General features: G+C 34.7%; 1 protein-coding gene and 1 pseudogene across 28 annotated transcripts in view; both read right to left on the bottom strand.

The window, feature by feature from the left end:
• Tenm3 (teneurin transmembrane protein 3) overlaps nucleotides 1-27,158 on the bottom strand; it is a 2,554,979-nt gene that overhangs the window by 36,187 nt on the left and 2,491,634 nt on the right. For 23 of the 28 annotated variants that reach the window (XM_087217023.1, XM_087217025.1, XM_087217024.1 and 20 more), the window contains 9 exons: nucleotides 26,445-26,564; nucleotides 25,610-25,871; nucleotides 22,628-22,895; nucleotides 21,216-21,359; nucleotides 16,602-16,851; nucleotides 15,906-15,926; nucleotides 8,943-9,175; nucleotides 7,799-7,953; nucleotides 6,154-7,028 (listed from right to left, as the gene is read on the bottom strand). In XM_087217023.1, coding sequence (XP_087073149.1) covers nucleotides 6,154-7,028; nucleotides 7,799-7,953; nucleotides 8,943-9,175; nucleotides 15,906-15,926; nucleotides 16,602-16,851; nucleotides 21,216-21,359; nucleotides 22,628-22,895; nucleotides 25,610-25,871; nucleotides 26,445-26,564 — 2,328 coding nt within the window. The remainder of the gene's footprint in view (nucleotides 1-6,153; nucleotides 7,029-7,798; nucleotides 7,954-8,942; nucleotides 9,176-15,905; nucleotides 15,927-16,601; nucleotides 16,852-21,215; nucleotides 21,360-22,627; nucleotides 22,896-25,609; nucleotides 25,872-26,444; nucleotides 26,565-27,158) is intronic. The other 5 variants (XM_087217033.1, XM_087217036.1, XM_087217041.1 and 2 more) reach the window with 2 other exon arrangements.
• Nucleotides 215-383, bottom strand: LOC147826738 (U2 spliceosomal RNA; annotated as a pseudogene).

Here is a 27,158-nt window from a genome sequence, read left to right as displayed (position 1 = left end):
ATATATTTGGTTTTTTTTTAGTAATCTAAATAATGTATATTTTTCCCATTTCCGTTGAAACCTGGACAGATCTTATGCCTTAAAACTAGATTGCAGAAGGGAATTGCAATAAATTAATTCAATAAAAGGACTGTCTTAATAGATTAATGTTTGAAATATACAGCAGCTACTTTGCCTACACATTTTTTTTTTTTTTACTGATGTCCCAGGAAACAAATATTCTTCTTAACAATTTAAGGCAAAATTATTAAGCAGTTAAAATAGCAAAAGTGGAAATCAACCTCAGAATTTTCCTGTGATTGTAAGCAATCTGATGATAAAATCTTGTACAGGTCATCCCTAATTTCCTACACTTGATCTTAGCCAAAAGGCCAAGAAGTGATCATCCCTACTTTCCTAAATGTTTTCTTTCATAGAGAAAGAAAAAAGACAAGGAAAATAAAGGAGGCCTGAGCACCAGTTTTAGTCTCAAATTTATAAAATGAGGGGCTTAGTGTTTTGGTTTTTTTTTTTTTTTTGTACCAGGCATCGAACTCAGGTCCTTGCACTTGCAAGGCAGGCGGCAGAACCACTGAGCTAAATCCTGGCCCTTGGGCTTAGTTTTTAATGCAGTATTTTGGGAGAAATAACAATGATTCATGGTTTCAGTGTTTTGAGTTTTTAGGGTTGGATGTTAGATGCCATTCAAAGGAGAGATTATTTTCTCAGTTTTGTCCCATGGACGGTACATTTGCAGCTTTTCTCACATCAGAAGCTACTTCAGAGGTGCATATGTAAGGAGAACCCAGCACAGCACAGCTGTTGGGCTTTTAAGCATGCTTCAGTTTCAACAAGAATGGGCACATCTTCTATAATCTGGAATAATTATCAGTGAGTTTTCCTACCTTACCTGTGCTTCCTGTACACTGATGTGAATTTAAGTGTCCTCAGAGTAGCACAAGTACTATTCACACTGCCTATCTTTCCTCTGAGGTCCCTTTTCCCATGCTCCCACTTATTCCAAGATATCAGAATGGATGCTGGTGAGAGTTGTGGATTTGCCATGGGCACAGAGTTAAGTTCATTATAAAGAAATGATTCAGAAGCTCATTCTGAAATTGCAAAGCTTGAATGAAGGACAATAAAGCACACAAATGAGAAACTAGAGAACCATCTATACCTACATAAATGAGTAAAAGCTGAAACTCATTTATTTGTTCTGTGAATCTGAATATAGCTCACAAAAGATCACAGAGTCAGCTCCACAAATTCAGAGCTCCAAATATTCAAAGTCCCAAGACAGAAAAAACTGCCACTAACCTGCTGGTATACATGTACATATCAGCCAGAATTCATAGCTTATTTTCATGTTGTCTTCTTTAACCAGACAGAAAAGCTTCTAGATATGCCCAGTTTGTATTTTATGTGGATAAGCAAGCAGAGTACTGTGAAATGCCATTTACCAGTAAATAATATATTCTATTGTCCAATTCAATACACTGGATTAGCTTTTGTGTGCATTCAAATGTAAGAACTGTGGTTTCATTTTTAGATATCAACTTTTTAAATAATAAGAGATCTTTTTGGTCTCTTTGGGATTACTTTAGCTGAGGAAATAGGCTGTCTGGCCATTGTTTTTAAGTGATACGAAGAGCAGCATGTACAGTCAGTCCCTTAAGACTAACACATGTAACTAGGCTTACCACAGTGTCATCACACAAGGTGACTCTATGAGCTGGCTGATCTCCTTTTTTGTTCAGCAAGTCAATGGAGGGGGAGGTCAGAGAAAATCAGTAATAATCATTCAGTTCATGAGACATATTAGTCTAACTCAGTGCTTTCAAAGTTGAGTTATAAAACATCTGATACCTACTATATTCTTCCCATTACACCTTCCAGTAGCAAATGCAAAAATATCAACCACTTCTCTAATGAATCACACTAGTGACACAACAATTAAAAGTAAAAAGAAATTGCTGCCAAGTCTACTTTTTGAAACAAAGACTCTTGTGCTTAAAAACTGTTGTATTTCAAGTAAAGAATCACCTGCTTATTTTATTGGTGATTGATAAGAATCTCAAGTTGGAAGTCAGGTTTTCTTTTCCCAGAGTCTCTCTAATTCTAGGTATAATAATCAAATACCTTTAACTACATTTAACTGAAAACATTTTTCTGTTTTTACTCAAGACCAACATTTTAGAATAAAGCACTGTCAATATGAAGTATTTTAAAAATTATTTACATAACAAGATTAAGTGAAGTTCTGGATAAGTAAATAAAAGTGAGAAAATATATAATATTGGTTAAGTAAATTTAAAAAATCAACAAAAAACAGGCAGTGTTAATATTTTCTGAATCAACAGTTGGTACATAGGTCTAAACTATCTCCGAAAGCAAGAGAGCATTTATATAGTATTCTTTCAGTGGAGCCTTGGAGAGACTAAGCTATAGATTTTATCAGACTCTTTATAAATATTCATCTGTCTACATCTTTGATTTACGTTCAGTCTTTCAACAAATAGCTTCTGAGAGAGTTCTATGCGCACTGCAACATTCCAGGAGTAGTGGGAGCCACAAAGACAATGAAATAGTTTTTGTTTTATAAAATCCTTTCACATTTCATTTTGTACTCAAACTAGTATTGCAAAACACTAATTATGCACTAAAGTTTCCACTAACAAAAAATAATAAAAAAATGAAAGCATGTAAGGTAAGTAATCTGAGTTCATTCCCTTTTAAAGTTTCTTTGGTAGGAACGGTGGCAACTGTATTTTCATCAGCAGGCTAATTCACTGATTTCAGGTCTTTCATTTGTTTCTGTCCTATAAAATCTTTCATCTCAAAGCTCTTCCGGTACTAGTCTAGCTAGAAGGCTGTCCACATACAAATGGGAATCTAGACTAAAAAGGTTAATTTCTCTGTGCAAGATATTTACATAGAAAGATGATTACAGAGCATGTATCAGCTCAAGGAACTGGTGTAATAAAGGTCAGAAAACTGGGGTTTTTCAACTGGAAATGATTTTTTTTTACAATCTTCTTATGGTTTTGGTAAAATTGTAGCCATTGTCAAACTTGTCAACTACCTTCTTTATTAACTTACTAAGAGGTCTGATAAGTCTAAATTAAACATTCAGTACTATAAAAATATGAAGGCAAATATTACAGAGATGTACTAATATTCTGGGAGTATTCCAACTCACCAATAACTACTAAAACAATGGAAGCCTGACAAAGATTCAGAGGTCCTGCCGTCTCTGTTAGACTCCCTGCCCATGTTAGGACACAATAAGCGGAAACTGTCATTCCTCAATCCCTTTTTGAAGCACATGACTCATTGTAATGTTTGTTTTTCTTTAAATCAGAAATCGATCTCCTTCCAAAAATCATGAAAGGTCTTCTTTTCAGCCTATCATACTACTTCTAATAAAAACTCAATATGTAAGAAAAAAAAGCCTGCCATTAAGGTACTCATGATTAGAGGCAGGAGTAGAATTTGCCCATTTGCAATCTCAGACATCCATAGACAAAATATATTGCTCTTTGAGAAGGAAGTATGCTTCTGGAGGGCCTGGCTTATAAGCATACCCTCTTCTCTATTTGTGCTCTTATTTTGGGGTGTATTTTAAAGTTGTGATCCTTAGAAGTGTACCCTTGAAATTTCATAGCATGTTGTAAAAATGTATGAGATTAAAAAAAGATCACTTGTCATTCTGACATGATGATTTTGAATTCCTTAGAACTTCTCTACTTTCATGCACTTTTACAAAAAACATACGTGTTTATTAGACATTTTAAAATCATGTTTTTACTACACATATCTGGAGGAAAATTAAAAACACTGCTTTTGAAAAATAATATTTGTTACTTTTATTAGAAAAGTTATTTTTGAAACCCTGGTTTGTTAAAGTATTATATTGTTAAAATATGTGTGTGTGTGTGTGTGTGTGTGTGTATACCTTACATAAGTATACATATTTATATATGAATGAAATTGTGAGGTTATAGTTGATAAGATGATAATGCATTCTGGAATAATTTCCTTGTGGTTTAACTGGCTATGCCAGTACTAAATATACTTCAAATATGATGTGTAACAAGATTGTACATGTGAAAATATGATCGCACTGGATTTAGATTAATTTAAAACTTCATTATTTAAAACAATGCTTTCCCATTATAATCACAAGATTGGCTTGCCAACTCCATCCTACTTTAGCTATCTGCTGATACTTGACTAGAAATTCTGAAGGTATTCTCTTATAGAGAAATATATCTTCTTTGTGTACTATCATTTCAAAGACAAAAATCCAGATTTCCTTAAACTATCTCACATCAATCCCACCGTGAAGTTCTCTAATTTTCCTACATTGATTAAATTTATGAGTCCTAAGGAAATCATCATGTCTGCTTCAAGAAGTTCATGTGTCAATATTAAGTCACATGATGAATTTCTATACAGTTCAATTCCTGGAACAAATAAAGATACATTTAAAAATGGCCCACAGAGCAGGGCTTGAGTCTTGGTCTGTACTAAAAACTTATTTCTCTATATTTCTTCCCTGCTTTCAACTAAAGTGAAACCCTACCCATGCTGCTATCATTTCCTGATGATCTTATAATCAGACCAGCTCTCCTGCCCAGGCTCACGTGATGGTAGCACTTTTTCCATGCTCATTTTTGCCTCTTTGGCAACACAGCCTGCTATCACTTTGAAAGCTGTGCAAAGGAAGTGCTTTCCATTAACTTCCAATTTATTCCTTTCCTATTGCGATCGTAAAATGAGCAAAAGAAATGTTAAGAACAGAATTTTAATGTAATTCAGTTGAAAAGGTTTGTTCCTCTGACAAAATCATGCTGCTGGGTAACATTCATTTTATTAAAAGAGAATCTGTCAAAAAAGAAAAGCAATTTGAGCTACAGGAGAACTAAGCTTTATGTATAAGGTCCATTCCACAGAAGTTGTACAGAAAATATTTGTATATTGAATCACTTTTTCTACTGACGTTTATTATAATTTTAGACGTATGCTCCTAGAGAAAAATACTTTTGCTTTAGCATATCATTGTAAAAAAAATCACACTAAGGAACTCAATATTCATTCTAAGGACTATTTTGCATTTGTCAACATGCCATCTTGGTACATCTAATTTCCCTTCATGGCTTGTACTATGTTAGTCAAGTGAACAAGCAATTGAAAATGATTTTACACACATACACACTACAAAGTACACATGCCATGAAACATACAAGGGCTAATTTTCACTTCATTCTTTTTTTTTTTTTTTTTGGCACTGGGGATCGAATTCGGGACCTTGCGCTTGCGAGGCAGGCACCGGAACTACTGAGCCAAATCCCTGGCCCTTCACTTCATTCTTATTGACCTAAAAATGTGACTGTTCGATAGCATATGGCCTGGGCTACTACGCCACATGTTTGGTAAAATCCTCTAGATGAATAAGCCTCATACCTTTTCATATGCTTTCAGATGACAACTGACACTTCTGGTTTGCATTTAGCTGTAAGGTTCTCCGAAGTGCTTTTTCAATAACTGATTATAAAAATTTTAAGCCCTTCTTTTTTGTTTTTATGAGGCAGGATCTCACTGTGTAGTCCAGGTTGGCTTTGAACTCTCTACGTGGCCCAGGTTGGTCTCAAACTCACAGTCCTCTTGCCTCAGCTTCCCAAGTGCTAGGATTGCAGGTGTTACCGGCACACCTAGGTCAAGCCCCTCTATCTGATAAGGATAATGTGTGTAATGTAATTAGCAAGGTTCAATGTAAATGTTTTGAAAGTTTTTGTTCAATGAAAGCACCTAACACCATTAGCTTTATCAAGTGGGCAAATACAAAAGGCTTTATGCCTAAAACCAAAGCTACAGTTGTTTGTTGAAAGTTTAGCTGCTAATACACTGACTCTGTTTAAAGCAAAATGCTAATACACCAAGTCTGTCTAAAGCAAAGGTAAATTTGCTGTGAGGCTAAATGATACTCAATCTTCACTGGCATGGGTCCCTTTCAAGGCCTTGTATCTAATTTTGTCTTCTTTTTGTGAAAGAGGGATCCAAAAATTATAGGAGTTCTAGGCCATAAAGAATATGGCTCCCTCTGGTCCTTAAAATCACATTAACATATCACAGTATTTTATAAGCAGAGTAGAATTTACATGTACTTACTCAAAAAATGTTGTCCATCCAGTTTCATCACTTTTAGTGGCTAAAAGTCCACTGTTGCCATGGTAAGTAAACAAAACTAATTCTAGTCCTTGAGCAGTCATACTTTTCAAACATCCATTTGTTCCTATTGTCAACCATATCACTTGGTTATCTGGAGACACTACCCGAACAGGCATCCGATTTGGATCTCGTCTAATTCTAAGAGTATTGCCATTGCTGTCTGTCACAGCAGTGATATCATTATCATTGCTGTAGCTAAAATTGTACAGGTAATCACCAGTGACTAAACTTACAGTATATTGGTGAGTACCATTGATGTCAAATATATAGAGTTCTTGATCAGTTGGAGAGGCCACTTCATAAAAGTTCATAGAGTTAAGTGAAGGCTTATTCTTTGACACAGCTCGGATCCGAATATTTCCTAGATCTGCAATATACAGTGTACCATCTGGAGAAGCAGCTAGGGAGGATGGAGCATTAAGTTTGGCATCTTTGGCATAGCCATCTCCACTCTGATAACAGTCACAGTTGGCATCATTTTTGCAGTCACACTCTGAAGGTATCCCAGCCACTAAGGAGATTTCCCCATCTGTCGTGACCTGTCTTATTCTGTTAATTTTCTTTTCATCAGTTTCAGTAATGTATAAGACCCCACTATAAGACACAGCGATGGCAGTGGCTGACTCCAGTGTTGTCTGAACTGCGTGCTTCCCCACAGGATATTCCACTCCAGGAACCTGACAGTGCATGGGCCGTCCAGCAGCAATGCGAACTTGACGATTCTCAGTGATCTGTAAAACTACATTATTATCCAGGACGTAAATGGAGTTATCCATAGGGTTAATGGCTAGGTCAGTGGGCCATTCCAGACGTACCTTAATAAAGAAAGAAATGGTCTGGTTAGTCAGTTACTACACTGCAGTTAATTTGCCAGAAGAGTAAATTAGACCATGCAGGGAAATTAGCCTTAATTTGATAAACTGTTTTAAAATTGGTTTTCAATAGCCACTGTAAAATAAACCTAAAAATTCTGAGAGGAGATAAATGTTAGGAAATACCATTTTATTTAAAAATGCAGCATGCTGAAAGATTTGCTTGTTAGAGCCAAACAGCAAATGAACTTCTATGTAGTGAGTCAACAGATATCGCTGAGATATGAACACATATGTTCCTTATGGCAGTAATAACCTCCAAATGCCAGAGCTTTCTAGGTTATAAATATATTAATATTCCATGGTGTTTTCAATCAGGCTAATGGTAAAGTTCCTAATTCTAAATATAAGTCCTTGGAGACTAATCATAGTGAGTTTTCTCTACTACTCAAGGAAGCTCATGCAGTCAAAAGATTAGAGATTTAAGCTGTTTTGTTCTTTTTGAAATATCTGCATGTTGCTAATTTGCTGGTATTTTATTACAAATGCTTAGCATCTCTTAGTGATAACTGCTCTGTATTTCATTGAATTCATCAAATATAGGATTAAAGAAAATAACTTTTTATTAGCTCCTGAGTTATATTCAAATGGAACAGCTTTATCATAACCACTGTCACAAAAGACATATGCAGTTAATATGGTGCCATCACAGTCTACTGGCATAGCAAATCAAGTCATTTAGAAGAAAATAATTTGGCTTATATTTTAGCTACCTGGCTGATGTGCATGCTAGTGTCACAAGTTAAAGGTCTGGCTGACGTCAGGTCGTTAGAGCCCAGCAGAGTTGATATGATTCCATTTTGATCAACTTTCCTAATCATGGTTCCATCAACAAAGTAGATCAATCCGTTCTTATCAATTGCCATTCCTTTATCCAAGAGAAGTAAATGTTACTAATTTTTCAAAAATAATTACTTTTAATTAAACTCTTATGTGTCACGAAATTCAATATTGGACCTCAGTGATAACATGGGTGACACGTAGCAGGGAAGACTGCTAATTGCAAAAGCATTTGAAAAAAGCTAACAAAGACATTTATAATTACATATGTAGTATCTCTATATTTCAAGTATCAAATTAAAATGTCTGTAAATTATAGAGATTCACATTCTGTTAATCAAGTTATAGTAACAATATTCTTCTAACAAAAATAAATCTAAGCCAATGCTAGTGATTGGTTGACCTTGTTACAGTGAAATTTGAGATTATGAATAATTCAGTACACCGAGTACTTTTCTCAGTTCACATAATAGTTACTATCTATAATGAAAAAAATAAGGCCTCTAAACCAAAAAAAACATTATAATGAGTGGCATAATGCAGGAGTAAGGAGCCAATCCTGGGTATTTTAAAAGCCTTTATCACAGAGAATTTTAGCCCCCATTACCTCTGAAAATTCCTGACAGGAAGCATTTTTTCTCATGGCATAGAAACAAAAGTTTAACAGCTATGAAGTGGGTAGGAGCTAATAGGGTTGCTTAGTGATGGTTTTAAAGAGGCCTGGGACTCATTCAGGACAAAGAAATTCCAGGACAATGAAAGAATTTGGAGACTTCCTTGAAGTTTAACAGGATGTGACCTGAATAATATAGAGTAGCTGCTTCACTCTTTGAAATGTTGAAAAAATAGTATGATGATACAAATAATTCTAAGAACCTAATATTTACTGTAAAATCAACTTAAAGAGTCTAGCAGTTTCACGCTAAATGGCTTTTTAAAACATTAGATGTGAAACAGCTCTCCAGAACACAGCTGAAGGTAAAAATGTTAGACTCAGCATTAAACACAATCAGACACTAACTGCATTTTCTATATTTTTTAATAAAAAGAAAACCCCGAATTGATAACTGCCAGTACCTTTGGGACTCATGAGTGTTGCTTCCACAGCCTTCCCTCCGTCCCCACACCTGGCTTCATCAAATGGAAGGCACTGCTCCCCTGTCCCTGCAACCACTTCAGCATTTTTAGTCAAGTCTTTTGCACCTGTAAGTGACTTTGGGCGATAAATTCTGCGGGTGTTAGTGTCAGAAACGTACAAATCTCCAGTGACTGGATCAGTTGCAAGGTAGTATCGATGAGCTGGGTTACTGCTGTAAAAAAGATCATACATAAACATCACAAGAGAGTTACACTAAATACACAGGGGGAAATTACAAGCAAAATAAAAGAGATCATGAGAAATTCATTAAACTGGAATCCATTGTCAAAGACTGGAAAATGAACAGTATACTTAACAATTATTTAAGTGAATGTGATCCCAAGTAGCAATTCTCTAATATTACTGTTTTCCTTCCTGGCCTGATGTTGAGAAAATAACAATTTATTAACAGGTGTCCTTAAAATAATTACAATTAGAGGCAATATGGTTCCAGCTTAGTATGAAGAAGCAAATTCTCTAAATCTTTTTTGGCTCAGTGCAAGGCCATTGATAAATTGTTCTTGAGTGACAAAGTTTATTCCAAGAGAAAGGTTATCTCCAACAAATTCTCCAGTGAAATATAATATACTACTAATTTCATTCATATTTAATCATAGGCAATTAACCCCTTTTTTCTTGCTGCAAAACTAAATGTATCTATCTTGGTTGCTCCACCAGAAGAAAAGAAATTTGATGTAGTTGATAGTGCTTGTCCACAACTATGAGGTTAGATAATAAAATGAGATCATTCAAGTGTAGAAGGCAGTCTCAGGATGCTCTGCCTATCACTTTTACTTTTAAAGTTTTGAAACTGAGCTATGCAACATATCTGTGAATTTGGTGAGGTACAGACAGAATTGCAAAATGTAGTGCCTCAGTTTTATAACTATAAAGCAATGCAAATGTAAAACACATGTCCTATTCCCTGTAACAAATGATAAGACCAATGTTATCAAGGAGTGGAAAAATTATGACAAATAGCTGGAAATAAAAATTTAATCTCCCTGCAAACATTCAAGTTCGAGGCCAGCTTGGGAAAGTTAGTAAGACGTGTTTCAAAAAAAAAAAAAAAAATCAAAGATAGGAGGGTGGTGGTGGTCTGGGGGTGTGGTTCAGTGTGAGGCCTTGGGTTCAATCCCCAAGACCGTAAAAAACAAAGTAATTTTGTACCATGTATAAACATTATCTTCTGAAAAAACAAATAACTGATGTTTCATCAAACATGTCAACTGACAAGAATATACCAGATTCCATGTTTTGATTTTACTGATTTTCACTCTCATATTCTTTTTTCCTTTTTACCCTCTTTCCACAGTCAGACAGACACACAAAGTTATATTCTTGTTTCCATTTATTTTATATGTAAACATCCAAAATATGAAGTTATAAACTGGGTGTGGTGGTACATGCCTGTAATCTCAGCACTTGGGAGGCTGAGGTAAGAGGATCACCTTGAATTCGAGGCCAGCCTGAACTACAAAAACAAGTATAAACCAAACTCTGCACAGACATTTTAATTCTAACAGTAAAGTGGTAGCTTTATTATTAATAATAAAGTTAGGTTCTAATGAAACATTGCTCACTATTTAATTTTCTTTCTTGTAAGTGCTGAATATATGTACTTCATGGCTCTCTTAAAATAACAAGCTGTAATTTTCACCAGTATTTCTCACATTGCTTGGGGAGGGCAGCTGATCACATAGAGCAGTGATGGCGAACCTTTTAGAGCTTTCAATGTTGCAAACAACTCCCTGCAGCATGTATGCCATAGGTCTGTCACCATTGACATAGAGTCTGTAGAGACCTTTGGGAGCTCTAATGATCTAGGGATGTCTATGGATATGATGTTGGCATACAGAGAAATTCAGTAGTCATACAAAGGTCTGAACACCTTCAGTTTTGGGGTCTCCTTTATAATCTTTAATTTCTTTTAGCAGCAAGAGACAGATTAGAGTTTGTAAATACATGTATAAAGGTATAAAATGATTTGAAGGACTCATAAAGAAATGCAAGTCATTACAGAATAAAAACACTTCAGAATTATCAGTTTATATCGAATGTAAAGGAATCATGTACTCTTTCTCATGATATCCTTCATTTTGAGAAAGAAATCATATTTTTGAATCTGCTCAAATGGTGGTGACACACACACAATATGAGCCATAGAATACGAGACTTCTTGATGAAAAACCAATGGATATTTAAATCTTAAGCTGTGCCTTTATTGGCACCAGTTCTAATTTAGTGGGGTGGTAAGAAGAGAATGTTCACAGTGATGTTTATATCTGCTTTTCTCCTGTCCTGATGTATTTCTTTCAAGACCACAGACATTTCTAAATTAAGCAACAGATGTCTATGGATCCTAAAGAGTGTACCAAAAGAAAGCTCTTATTTTGTTCAGAATTCTATTGTTCAGAAGAAGATGTGATCCAAGAGAGAATAATTAGCCTTTGGAACTATTCCCCACAGAATGGTAGGAAATGAGAATCGGATAAATTCCCTGCAGTGCAAACTAGCATGGCAAATTAGAACTGGGCCTTAGATTCTGGCCTCTCCTACGTCAGAAGAAAGTTCAGTAGTGCAGTTTTAAAAGAAAAAAGTGAATATGGAAATTTCCAGTTGATAGACTGGTAAAAGAGGAGCTCTGACTCACAGATGCAATATGAGTTGGATTCAAGTTCATCTAATTTTAAGCATAGTTTCCTGAAAAGGTGAGCTAATACTTGCTTTCCAATATCTTGAAGAGCACCGGAGAGGCTGGTGTGTTGGTTCAAATGAGTGGTGAGATTTTAGATGAGTAATATGTCTGGGGTGAAAATGTGTGGATGTAATGACTGAAAGTCTGCAGCTGGAGCACAGGGGTTTACAAAATGCATGGTTTTGGGAAATCTCTGTTCGGCAGCAGGCACACAAGAGCATTTTGGTGTGATTGATGCTCTGAGATTTTGCCGTTTCAGAAGGGTTTAAAATAACATTATAATTCTGAATAATAGCAAAAACAAAGAAACTGAGATCAAGTTAAGAACCTTTTGTATATTGCACCTTGATTCTTAACTCCTCTTGAATTGTCTATATCACCACAATTATCAAGCCATCTTCTCTACCGTCTTATTTAATTAGACACAGATCCAATGGGAAGAGCAGGCTGAATATACTAATTTATTTTCTCGTAATTCAATGGTCTTAGACCAGAGAAGTATTTGCAAAGAACAAGCCATAAAGTGGACATTATTAGCAGTTTTAATTTTTCATTTGGAAATTGTGCCATAGCCCTTAGCACACTAGCACTTGAAGATGCATAAAAAACTGTATTTATATATAAAAGTCAAACTGCCTATTTTGTGGTAAGATTATTGCAAACAAGGACTTGGGATATGGTATTTCTATGCATGCTTCATTTTTAAATATTAAGTCAATCAAGGAGTGCTGAATCAAGCTTTTGTAATTTAATATCTTTAATTGATTCAAATTTAGAGATTTGTGATTGACCTTTTCTTTGATCTTTTAATTGGTAATATAAAATACACAAAGTTGATTTTTAGCCCTACTTGTTTAAATGCTCCTTGGCTGGTATTAGTTAATTTAAGGTTTTTATTTTAGAATTTTAAAGAATTGGAGCAAAGATGAGCTAAATTTTATCATCTATTTAGAGGGGGTTGCTAGCAAACTGATACTATAAGCATCAGAGGGAGAAATGTTTGGGATATCAAAGAGAAACACATTTTAAAGCATTTCAGAAGCTTCCATTTAGGAAAAATTTAATATGTTGATAGAGTACTACTTATTTCTATTCATTAAAGTAGAGCTGAAGACTTTTATTTTTATATAATATCCTGGCAGTATTTGTTAATTTGGTAGAAGCATATTCTCCAAACTTTAAAAGCAGAAGACTGTGTCTATATATTTATTCAATATTTTGAATATTTCTTCATTAGTCCAATTAATGAAACTGTTTATTGTATATGAAATAGAGTAAAAGGATTAGAAGCATACATTCTTATATTTTACTTAATTATTAAAAATTGATAATATTGTTCATTTTCATAAATTTAGACACATTTTTCAGTTTCTTTTTTCTTGTATTACCTATTCCTAATATTTATGTGACTATAATGCTACCCAGGAAAATGAAGATATAGAGAAAACCAGGCAGGGTCTTATAATCAGTAAAAAGAAGATGATTATAGGAAGGCTGCTAAATAAAGAAGCTCCAGTAAGGTGAAATGTTGTATATTGATTTGATATGTCAATTTAGATTACTAAGCAAATGAAATTCCTATTTTTTAAATGACATCATCATTTGCCTGATTATTTGGGCATAAAGATCTTGTACAGTTTCTACATCATCTTATTTCTAAACACTGTATAATCTCTCATTCTCTGCCTTCCATTGGTTGATTTCCTTCATTGTTAGCCTCCTATTTCATGTATTTAGAATCTGGTTTGGTGCATCAGCTTTCTAATGGATCTTCACATTATCCTGAATACATAATACTAAATTAATCTTCCTTAAAGACCACCTTGAATATACTCCTGGTCACAAACTTAAAATGATTCCCCATTGTTTGTGTTATCCTATAGATAAAGGAGCGATTCCTTAGAGCACTCAAGACTCCAGTCAATCAGATCCACTTCTACTTGACTTTCATTCAGAGGGATGTGATTCATATTCATTTATTCTCTCATACTCGTATTCTCTCTGTCTCTCTCTTTCTCTGTTTCTCTCTCTCTCTCTTTCATTGTCTTCTTTTGTTCATGTTGTTTCTATTAATCAGACTGCAGGCTTAGCTCAAATATCTACCATTTCAGGAAGCTTCCTTGCCACATTTCCTGTCCTTGGAATCTCTTCCTCCACAGAACTACCGCATGGTATAAGCCATATATATGATTCAGTCTCAAAGAATAAATTATGAGTTTCTGAGAACTCTATCTAATATTACTATTTGTCAAAGTACCTGGCACATGATAAGCGATCAGTTAACACTGATATAATACAGATGAACATCAATTTAAAACCCAGTATATTTTGCATGCATAGACATAAAAAAATGCAGAAGCCCAAACTTGGTCAGGATGATATACAGAAGAGAAAGGTGATGAAGAATCATGAGAGAGGGATTATAATGAGTATCACTTCCAAGTTAGTACATAATGAGTTAGTACATAATGAGTTCATATTAAAATAATAGCTCTAACTCCAGAGTTTTTTTCTAGAGAAAGAGATTATAGCTCTAAGTAACTTGCAAAATGACTGAAATAAGTCTAGTTTCTTGCATCTCAGAAAATCCTTCCACAGAAACCTTGTCATTGGCATATAAAAACAGGCAGTGTGGTACAGTGGGAAGAACAATTTTTTTTTTTAGAGTGCTTCATATCTCTGCTCCACATTTCTTAGTTGTAGATCTTGGGGAAGATAGGTAACATCCTCAAGCCTCCACCACCTCATCTGTAACCCAGAAAGATTGTTGTGTGGATCTGCAGTAACATATATAAAATATCTGGCATTCACTGTGCCTGGAATAGATAGGTCAGCTTGCTAAAAAAGTAACTGCATTGATCATTTTTCTATCACCTGTCACCTGCAGCATTTTCACACTGAGTTGGTGTGCACATCTGTTTGTCTTTCTGCTTTTCTCCACAGCTACCATGAAAGCAAAGCCAGAAAGATCTTGATATTCTACAATGGTTTCTAATAGCAGAGCTTTGCATGCTCGTATTCTGGGGGAGGTTTAGTGTTAATCTTACCATGTGACTGACCCATTAGCTGAAAGTCTGAGATCAATATGGGATTTCTGGAAAAGGTCATGGAATCATAGCTGGTCACTCTGATATGCAACGGCTTTCAGTGGGGCTTTGTTTTAATTTGCTAGTCATCAATCTTTATGCAACATTTTAAATGGGTTATGTTTATTTATTGATCTAAAGTATCTCACATGAAATATCTCTAATTTTAAAATCTGATATCACAGCCTTAGATATTTTAATGGGTATACTAGATCTAGTATGTCCAACCTGTCTTGATTTTTGCTAGTTTTGCTTTGAAATATTGCTTCTCCTTTTTGTTTTTGCTGTCCTGAGGAAAGTTTTTCAGTGAAAGGTACCTATAAAAGCCTTTACTGTACCTTCTGTAGCTAAGTGTACACAGCAAGTAAAATATTGAAAAATTTTGAGCTGATACATTTGCTTTAATTATATTCATCATCAGCTTTAAAGAAAGTCATCAGCCTCATAACAGCAATGTAGATTATTTATATCTAGTAACTTTCCCAGCTTAAGAAAATGGAAACTCCAGGCAGAGATGAATGAAGCAGGAAGCTAATAAAGCCTACTAGGTTTCAGAACTCCACACTTGCCTGGATCCCTTCCAGGCCTAGTGAAGGGCCCTCGCAAAATGTTTACACATCTTTTTAAAAAAATATTTTTAAAAGTCAAATATTTTTCGATTCTTTTTCTTAAACAAACTTTCCCAAACTGAATAAATTTTGGGTCCGATAATCACAATCTGTCACTCATACTGGTCAAACTAAACAGTACTCCTCAAACCCCTACTGTGCTTCAAATTTTGTTATTTTCAATGTGGCTTAGATTACATGGGTCAGTGATGGAAGCTTACAACTCTCCTTGTGTTATTGTTATACAGAGATAGTCATTATAGTATTTTTTTTGTAATAGAATTTATCTTCTGAACAAACCTGAAAATATTTCTCAAATTATATTGCATAATACATTTTGCAATATATTGTAATATAATAGCTCAATTAAGCAGATTTAATTCTTTAGATGTTCTGTGATACTGAGTTTCCCCTCTCATGATGATGTTATTAGAAAACAATTTCAAAGTCACATTGAAATGTAAAAAGTGCACTGGAAAATATGTAATAACCTTTAAGCAAGATGCTTACCTATGTCTAAAATCTTTATTTCTTGGTGGAAGCAGATAAAAAAAGGTAAAAAAAAAGCACAGTTAGGAAAGGCTTTTAAAATATGAGGTAAATATTGAGATTTTAATTAGTTATATGGAAACTTGTCAATTCAAGAAGAAATAACAATGGAAATGAATTTTGCAGGCCAAAGCTTATAAATAACTCACAGAATAGGTTGATTTGATAATCACATTTAAGCAAAGCAAGAAAACAGCATATTACTTTTTTTTTACTTTTCATCATAGTTTATAGGTTGACCTAACTTGAAGATTCAATGTTTAATTAAAAAGTTGTAAACTTTGTTCATTACTATTATGTCTTGATATAAGAAAATATTTTATACCTTAATTTCAACCATGGTGAAATAAAAGCAGAATACTGATACCATAGAACTATTCTACAGAACATCAAAAATATTTAAAAATCATAGTTTTATCCTATTAGTGTACAGAAAATTCACTGAAAGCAGTAAGGTATTTTAAACTCATACATACATTTAAAAAACAATATATATGTGTTATCCTATCTTTAACCAAGAACTGACTTTTTTTTGTAGGAAGAGTTTTAAACATTGAAAAGGTAGGTTTATAACTAATTTAGTATATGACATCCAACATTTCTTTAAAAAGAGACAGTTTGGCTTTTATTAAAACCCCAAATTAAGAAAAGACATACCTTAGTTCTAAAACACTTGTTACGTTTCCAGAAGGGAATATCCGGCGAACATAGTTGAAATCTCCTACATATAGACTGCCATCTATCCCACAAGCTAGAGCAACCGGGGCCAAGAGTTTATTCCCATCAGCTTGACCATTGCAACTTGGACAGGAGATGCTGCGCCTCCGTCCATTGCCCATGATACTACTGACAACTGGAGGCTGTTGGGAGATAAATTGATTTTCCCCATTTCCCTTGTACAGTATACCTGGAAGAAAAAACAATGCATTTTCCTTATGATAAAAAGTATAAAGATGAAAAGTAAAAATGTTCACTCTAGACCTAAGACTCAGTGCCTTTTAGATTTAGATGGGGAAACTTTTATTTAAATTTCTATTGGAAAGAACTCTATTTAGTTACCTAGTATAAAATATTATACGATAAAGTCCATAGGACATACAAAGTGATGCCTATGGTAAATTTAAAGAATGCCTAGTGAAAGGAAAAAAGGACAATAAATATTAAAAACTCAAATTCTTAACATCAGTGATTCTCAATCCTGGCTACACAATGGAACTTCTCTAGGAGTTGTAAAAAATAGTAACGTCTGGTTTTCTTATCCCAAAAGATTCTTATTTAATTGGTTTAGGTGCAGCCTCAGCATTGACATTTTTAAAAACTCTCCAGGTAATCTTAATGTGCCCAAGTTTGAGAAACATACTTTACATAATATTCTTTAGAGAATAACAAGTTCGCCTTGTAAACCAATGTTGAAAATACTGCATATTTATCCAACTAAAAATATACCCTAGGAATATAAGTTTCTTTCTTATAAGTTTATCTTTCAGTTTTAAAAAGTTAAAACACTTTATGGAAAACAAAGTCAGAAAATATTTATCGTGCTTCCGAAATATAACAGAGGCTCCATTTGGGGTTGAGGTTGGCTGTGAATGGAATCCAAGCCTTGCATATTCTAAGCATGTGCTTTACCACTGAGCTACACCTTCAGCCAGCAGAAGCCTATTTGATTTCTACTTTACAGTCAAGGAATATTCTTGCTTATACTCTCATCTGAAATAAGAACATATATATAAAATTATTTAAAATAAACATAACAAAACTGTTGTGAAAGGTTCTGCTTCAAGGCAAGAAAGTGCCAATAATTTTATAAAGAAAAATGCAAGCCTGCTCCTTTGTAGGCGTCAATGAAAATCTGAGAAAAAATTCCAAAGAAATATTAAAGGTTTTCATAGTTAGAAACTAGAATTGAGTTGAGACTCTAGTTTTTTCATTTTACTGCTAGTATAGATAGATCAATGGCTTCATTTGGGTCTGATATACACTGGATGGTCAGCTGTTACTGTTTAATGCATATTTTATGACACTTCTCAATGTGTTATTATCTGTATAAACCACCTGCTGCTCTGACTTTAGAGATCCATATATTATATTTATTGGATGTTCTACGTTTCAAAGCTATTCTTAGAGCTAATGACTATACTTCTTAGCAGATATACTGTTAAAAGAATAATCCCATGAAAGTATAAATAGAAAACTTTTCTCTACTTTGGGATAATTTTCAAGTTAAGAAGTGATCAGAATAATTATGTTTCCCTTATAGCTCAGCACATTTTAGGTGCATTCTGTGATTACTTTTTTTAATGGTTTGCTATTTGGGTGTTGTAATAATCACAGCAAATTTACATAAGGAAATCAGGAAAGATAAAACAGGTTTATTCAAAATTAAGTAAAAATAATTTAAAGAAGGCTGGATCATACCAAGAGATAAGATGCCTTTTGCCTTGCATATTCAAAAAATACATTAATGATACCTAAGATTCTTCTTTCTGTGATTATGTTATTTGATAATTATGGAAAGCTAATTTATTATGAAAGCCAGTTCTGCAATTTTCATCCAAAGAATCCTACAAGTCAGCCTACTGCTCTACTGAACCTGATTTATTCAGTCATTACTTTGAAGGATTGGCCCTTCATGATTCTGTATTATGACAGAATAGAAAGATGAACATTAGAATATTTATTTCCATGTTTCAGGTGACTGCACAAACACTTGTCACTGTCTACATTTTTGCCTTCTCTTCTTCTGTAATATATTTCTATAGCTCATCCACCTTGTCATGATTACAAATCACTTTGTTTATTCAATTAGACACATGTCACTTTGGAAAGTTACTACTTGTCAAACTATTCCTGGATAAAATTCAAAATCATAATCAGTTCATTTTGTGACTTATTTCTCATTTAAAAATAACATGTACTTTATAATTTCCATCTTTTTTGCAGTACTGGGCCTTAAACCCAGGGCCTTTGCACTGAGCTGCATTCTAAGCTCTCTTCTTACTTATTTTGAAACAGAGTCTCTGAAAGTCACTTAGTTTCCCAGGTTGGGTTCCAACTTGTGATCCTCTTGCCTCAGCATGCCAGAGTGCTGGGATTACAGGCGTGCGCTACGACAACAGGCCTGAATACAGAATACCTAGAAGTTTCCTTGTCCATCTGAATGAGTGTCAATTATTCCAACAGTTGTGAATTACAGGGGTTCAGGTTTTCCTAAAGCTCTTCACTTACAGTCTTCTTACTCGCTTACAATCTCTTGAGTGAAATCCTGTAGCTAAATGGTTATGAATTTTACCCTATATATAATTTTACCCTAAGTAAAATGCATCTGGAGAGGTTTCTCCAAGTTTTGTTTGTGAAGGACTTCTGAAGGAACATGGAAATATGTGCACATTGTGTGAAATAATTTTAAATAATTTAGTCAAGAGCAGCTACTAGCATGGTTGGCACATGACTCTGCATTTTGAAAGACCATGATTAATTCTTGTGTTACTCACATAACAGACTGAAACTACCAATGCTTCAGACAACACTGATGATTCAAGAGATGCTCAGAGATAGCATATGGAGTATCCTCCTTGGTTGTGAGGCTTACTTTTCTAAAGTGTGTGCTGTACATGGCACTCATTACATGATCTGCTCCCAACCTTTGGGTGTGCAAATTGAACTACATCCTGATGGCCAGAACACAACTGAAAGAAGAGCAAAGCTTTATACTGCTGTGAAACACTGAAGGTGTGCAGGGTATTTCTGACTTTTTCTTATTATTGATTTGCTCAGTACCATTATACTGTCTCCTAGAGGTAAGACACCAGCATTTTCACACATTGGCTTGGAAACTACTTTAGTTTGTTTGTTTGTTTGTTTTTCTGGTAACAGGGATTGAACTCAGGACCTTGCAATTGTGAGGCAGGCATGGTGCCACTGAGCTAAATCCCTGGTTTGGAAACTACTTTAGATTGAATATATTTGGAAAACTTAAAATGTGTCTTCTCCAACACTTACAAAAAGTTTAAAAAAAAAAGAACATCGATGCAATATCAATCTGAAAAGTGATCATTAATCATAAATGTTTAATTGTGTTACACACTCAATTCAACATTCTGAACCTTCCAAAAACCTCTGCAAAGTCCAAAGGTAGACTACTTAGCCAGAGCTGTGAAATTTCCTCCTCTGGCTATTTGTAAAAGGAGACTATAGAGTTACTAGCATATGGTTTAGGACAGGAAGTTAAAATAGATTAACTCAAGGTTTTGCTTTTCTAACAAAGCACCTTTAAATTATCTGACATGCAGACAAATATGTAGGCAAAATATCACAAACACAGTAAAACCAACATAATTTGTTTAATATAAATAATATTCCTTATGAGAGAATATTTTCTAAGTAATGTATCCCTTTTGGTTTGTGATGTCTGAAACATTTATTCAGATCACATTCACTTATCACATTACCAGGTCTGCTATAAGTAATACTTTTGATTCTTATTTCTCAGATTATTCATTTATGTTTTCCCACCTTGAGCAGAATTTTTTCAAATATAGCTCAAGTAGAACTGAAAAAATAGCTAGATATTCAGAATGATCTAAGAATTAAAAATCTATTAGAAATATTTTGGTAAAGTCATATAGTTTTTTTTTTGAGATAGGGTCTTGCCGTGCAATTCAGGCTGATCTTGAACTCACTATGTAGCCAAGTCTGTCCTCAAACTTGCAGCAATCCTCCTCCCTCAGCCTCCCAAGTGCTGGGATTACATGTGTGCCACCATGCCTGGCTAAGTCACATAGATTTAAAATTTTATCTTTACCTTTAAAAAGCCTCCCTGCCTCCGTTTTTGGTAAACTTCTCCAAAGTGCTTTGGCTACACTCACTGACTCATGCAGACTTAGACTGTGGTGGATGAATCTGTGGTGAAGACTCCTACACAGAAACCTTTCATGTAGTATCAGCCACTTACATTCAAATGGTAATTTATTGTGGTGACAAACATATGAACATTTTAAAGTTCAGTGAAAGAATATTATGTAATTTCCACTTTAGGGCTTATTATAGTCTTTATAAATATCTCATAGTTGGGCCAGGGATTTAGCTCAGTGGTTCCACTGCCTGCCTCACAAGCACAAGGTCCTGAGTTCGATCCTCAGTACCAAAAAAAAAAAAATCTCATTGTTTTCCTATCAAAACTAATGCTACAGTACACACAGGATAAAATGTTACTACAATCTAATCAGGGTGAAGGTGGCCAGTATTAACTATCTATGAACAAGATCTTACCATTCTGAACATCCAATACATGATGTTTGTCTAATGTCCAGCCACCCATGTTAGACGCATCTAATTCATAGCCTTGCAAAATGGCAGTCCTTTTTTCCCACAGAGTCAGGTCCAAGCATGACTCATATTCATATCCAACTGACACTGGAATCAAAACAAATCACAGTTCATCTTCTCAACTACAGGTGGAAATTCATTTCATTAATTTGAAAAAAAAGCCCCTTTCAAAATTATGTTGTGAAGTCATATTTCCACTTATTTATAAGCAGTTTATTTTTATATAAGATGATTTGAACATAGGAAAGATTTACAAAATAATGACCTCCAAATGTTATTTTCTACTGATTCAATAGAAATGAGTTCTATCCCTTGCCATACCAATCTCTCATAAGGGTTTCACAGCACAAAATGAGGTTTAGATTGGGCAAATGATAAAGTAATTAGGTCAGATAAGTTAGCCCTTAATGGTGATTAGATGAGAACAACTAAAAATAATGTTTACTATTTGAATAATTAAAGCTGTTTAGTTTCTAAGAGCATTCAACTACGGAAAATGCTTTTGATAATAAGGTTCAATAGAACAAAAAAAGATTATGATAATGTATTTACATATCAGGAATAAACTAGCTGTAAATTAATAACTCATAATTGAAAAAATTTCAGTGTTCACAACAAATGCGAATTTTAAAATTTACAAAAAAGTGAAAGAAGTGGCAACTATTAGCTTGAATAAATTCAAACCACTTTAATTTCAGAATAAAACAGCTATTTTATTTTAAAGTAGGAACAGAACAAAAATTTATCTTTTAGTTTTTGAGGTTTTGAGTTGAGCTTGAAGCTATATAGCTACATGTCAAAGTTTGATAGCACTGTTGAGTTATTTAAAAAAACAAGTGGTTTGATGTTTTAAAATTGTCCTTTCACTGAAATGACTGGCCCTTTTAGTCAAAATAACAGAAATAATTCCCACACACAAATTTTGTCTGATTTCTGTTAAATTCATTATTTGCTGAAACTACCCTAGGGTCAGATACAGAAAACATAAAAAGGATAATAAAAGGTTGGGAAGTAAAGCTATAAAGAAAAGAACAAAATAAAAATGCAAGAGATACAATAAGAAAATTTAAATGAAGACAAATCAAAAGAGGACATGACAACCTGAAATATCATTTGGAGACTTCTTTTAAGATACAATTTCAGCCAGAAAAGATACCCTTTTTCTTCTCATCATAAGGAGTACATCCCTTTTCTCATGGTAGGTCTGAACTAGCCAGCTTATAACTTCTCTAGGATGAGCTAACTGCCACATTTTCTGTTTGTCCATTGACTTTCCACAGGTTACAATTAATTTTATAACAGTTCTGACTTTGAAACTATCTTTTCAGTGCAGAGAAGATTTATATGGAACTTACCGACAGCTTCAGACAGACCATACACCTTCTGATTATATGCATCTGTTTTATCCCATATGAAAGTATAGGCCAAGTTTGGAGAGGCAGGAAACCATTTTTGGAAGAGTCTTCCGACAACAGCTACCATCAAATGTACCTTCATTAGATTAAATGGTATGATAGACTGGGTCATGGTGATTTTGAGCACTGACTTATACCCTGCAGCTCTGGAACTCAAGTAGGAAAGTTTTAAATCTGTTCCTGGAATTGTGGTTTCTTCATGGAGTACCTGGATTTGAACAAAGCAGAAGTGTTTACCTGTGGTCATGCATATGTAGTAGACAAAATATATTTAAAAGAACCTAGTAGAAGACAGAGTAAGACACCATAGAATCATTATTCACATGTGAGCATTTGAACTGTTATCTTCCTTTTTCTTTCTTTTCTTTTCTTTCGGTATGGTACTGGGCTGTTACCTTACTCAACAATTAAAAATAACTCTGCCTAATTTTCTCCTTCTAAAAGCCTCTTGTCATTTATTCTGAGATAATCATACCTGTGGTGCTACTCTTCACACAGGAAACACTGTGCCTGCTCCATCAGGCAGACATGTACTGACTTGTTAGTTTGGTAGTCACAGTAGATACTTGCTAACCCATCTTTCACCCCAGTTACCCTGGAGAATCTGGGCAGACATGTGTAAGATGGTTAGTTCAGATATGTAAGAGGGTTAGCTCAAAACAGGGCCCCTCATTCAAAGATGCAACCTGCACCAGCTGGCTCTTCCAGAGATGAAACTACCTATGGCCTCTCAGCCTACATATAGGTAACTGTATACAAAGACAGGAATAGCAACAAAAGAGATCAACTCATTTGGGGTTAAGTTGTAGCAAATTCCATATCCATATTCAGCAGCAGGTAACAGCAGCACACCCTCATTCTTAAATTATAAGTTACAATTTTCCACTGATTTTTGATATCATGGTGAATGAGTTAATATTTTAAAGCTGCATATAATTTTTCCCAGAGAGCAACTAATATGTAATAGAGCACAAACAGAGGACATTCAAAAAATACCCTTTGATTTGGAACTGTACTGTAAAAAGTCAATATGTTGACATGAGGATTATCTCCTTAAGGAATTTAAAAAAATCATAGCCTTAAACCCCACAGTTGCTGGACATGGTGGCACATCCCTGTATTCCCAGCACTTTGGGAGGTGAGGTACAAGTATTGCAGATCAAGCCCACACTAGGCAACTTAGCGACTTGGGGAGACCTTGTCTCAAAGTAAATAATGAAGAAAGGTCTGGGTATGTGGCTCAGTATGAAGGCCCTTGGTTCAATCCTAAGCACCACAAAAACAATATAAAATGAACGTCCTACAGTTTATCTATCAATGAGATGATCTGACGAATGCCAAATGACACATGTAAAACATATGCCACAACATTATATAATCATTTTGATGTTGTGTAGTACATAAAATTTATCTCAAGACTTCAGATTCTCTTTACCGATGCTCACAGCTCATCATAGGCTTATTATATATATTGTAAAGCACAGGGCTATGTTCAAGACCTGGGCTAGGAACCCACCACTTTCTTTGTAAAGAATTAATAGTACCCTCAAAGATTCCCACATATTAACCCATCAAGAGTCATCATGTAGACATAATTGACTGCCTTTTCAAATTAGAAAAATCTTAGAATATTGATTAGTATCCATTGTTTCCCTTCCCTCTAACATCTCTCATATAGAACAGTTAGAAATGACGTATACGGGCCGGGGATTTAGCTCAGTGGTTTCGCTGCCTGCTGCGCAAGTGCAAGGACCCGAGTTCGATCTCTGGTACCAAAAGAAAAAAAAAAGAAGAAATGATGTATACATATTTACCTTCTGCAAATTTTAATATCCTAGGTAAAACCTTTGACACCAAGAGAACAGCCATAATTTCCATATAAACAAAGACACAGGTGGTCTAAACAGACCTTCCTTCTGGCCTGTGAGCCAGCACTGGCACAAAGAGGGAGATGCTGCAATACTGCAGGCTAAGAAGGCATTGCTCTCATAGATACACCGATGTATTACAGCTGGGCTTTTCCTTATCAAACATGATGACAACTTAGTCACAAAAGTGTCTTAAGCAAAATAGTTTATAAACATATGGAAACATTTAGCTCTAGTAGACCCCATGTGTTTTAAGCTTGACAACACTCTTGTAAGACTGCAGGATGTAGAGTGAATAATCTCATTCTTTCATGACTAGGGTGAAATGTCAACGGATTTTAAAATAAGTTACCGAAGGGTTGAGGATTTAGCTCAGTGATGGGTGCTTATCTAGAATGCATGATGCCCTGGGTTTGAGTCTCAGCACAGGAAAAGAAAAAGAGAGAGAGAGAGAGAGAGAGAGAGTGTGTGTGTGTGTGTGTGTGAAGAGGTTTCATGTAAGGCATATAATGTATTTCTTTTTATTTAAAAAAATAATTTTCTATAAATTTGATAGGCTTTCTACATGTAAGGGAGTCTTTCATTAACATGTATTTCCCATGACCTACTAGGAATTGCTTCTCTGTTTCAAAGTATCATGTGTTATTCCTAATTTTAATAACCGGTTATCGCCTCTGTCATCATTAACCTACTTCCATTGCACAGATATGTGTAATTTGGTTCATTAAAGCATAGATTGCTTCCTCCACAGAGGCACCAACATTTTTTTCAATAAATGAAAGAGTGACCAAGGCATTATTAGTGATAAAGTTTAACACTTTTCCATTCATCCCCAGGTAATAGATACATACAGATAGTGCCTGAAAGGTCTCTTGAATACATCGTTAGGAAATAACTGGATATCCTAACAAAATCACATGTGCTCTGCACATATCCCATTCTATAGAATTATTTACGGTACTATTGGAATTCTGTAATCCTTTAAAACATTCTTTGGCAACCATATGATCTAAAAACCTTTCCTGTAAAAGTACTGCCTGCTAGAATATTTTACCTGGGTTTCAGGAATAATGGGACTGTCTTCAGGAGAAGATCTGAAAAAGGTCGATAAAGGTGATGACACAATGATGGGATTTGGCCTCACAAAGCCACTCAGATCACAGCTGGGAATGTCATTCTCTTCTTTCTTCATGACTAGGGTATCCATCACATAAAAGACATTCCATGGAATCCACACAGTATGATACTGAGTGAGGAATGGGGATCTTTCAAACACCAAAGTGAGAGAAGCTCCCCCATTTGCCACCAAGTCAAACCTAAGAAAAAAACCAAGGTATGCTTAGTGAATTATCTGGATCCCATATAACTACAAATACTCATCTCCTTGACATACTTTTTAAAGAAAATCAACTTTCCTATCTTTCACATGAAATATTTTCAAGTCTACAGAAGATTTAAAAGAATTATACAATGAATGCTCATATACACTTTATCTGTTTACAGATAAAACCCTTTATCTGTAGATACAGATATACTCTATCTGTGGTAAGCATTTCCCAAAATTTGCTTTCTATCTCCTCTTTGGAACCATCTGAGTTTAAGTTGTAGACATTATGAAATATCACCCCCAAATATATCAACATGAATCTTCTAAGATAACAGTCTCCAACAAAACCACAATGTTATATCATGCCTTAGAAAAGGAAATCAATTTTTAAAGGAATAGATGAGTACATTATTTTAAATCTCTGCCGGATATACTGTCCCAAGTGTGTGGAGTTGTTGCCTTTCTATTACAAAAGACAATAAAACATGATGGGTGATAGAAGAATGTCTAAATTTATACTTAATATACTTCAAACAGAGATAGTGTGATGAGACTAACTCACATTCCATCCTGGCGGGTAATAGTATATCCATATTCTGGGTAATGGAAAAACGAGACATTTACTCCAATTAGTGGAGTTCCATCAGCAGTTAGTACTTGGCCTCTGATGACAGATGCAAGGCTGTGGAAAAGTAGAAGAATCTAAATGAACATCTGTCTTCTCAGTCCAACATTATCATGATTTATAGATAATTCAACATAAGGATAAAATAACGCTATCATACGCAATCAAGCATTATTAAAAAAAAAAAGACCTGAAACACTCCCAAGACAATGCCCCTTTTAATGCACTGTAATTTACATTCTCTAAATGCCTTGTATTTATCCTGGGTTTTAATTTGTTGCAATCTGTGTTTTTTGGAGAGTTATCAAGGCCAATAACTTAGAGATGAATTTTTAAAGTTATAAACTTTATGCTTTTTTTGGAAGTCATATATATGACTTACATGAAGAAAAGTATGCTTTTCAATTAAGCCTGAGGCAATCTGTAAATCTGCAGGGACCAAGAAGTACAAGATTTAAGGGGGCAATAAGGAACATTTGTGCAACATCTTTTAATCAACTGCTGGGTATAACTGCATTAATGCTGTTAAATTACTGCAGACCCAGGAGTTCTAGTGTAAATCATCTTCTTTTGCTCAACGAGACACGAGACACCTGCTTTCACTTACTGGTTTATTTTCAGGTCATTACTGCTCTGTAAAGCACCAGTCAA

The sequence above is a fragment of the Heterocephalus glaber genome, unplaced genomic scaffold, assembly GCF_053883595.1.
Source record: "Heterocephalus glaber isolate CG9 unplaced genomic scaffold, H.glaber_assembly_v1.0 deba00001461, whole genome shotgun sequence".
Classification (NCBI taxonomy): domain Eukaryota; kingdom Metazoa; phylum Chordata; class Mammalia; order Rodentia; family Bathyergidae; genus Heterocephalus; species Heterocephalus glaber.
Note: the sequence above shows the minus strand (reverse complement) of the source record. Positions and strands in the feature narration are given on the sequence as shown.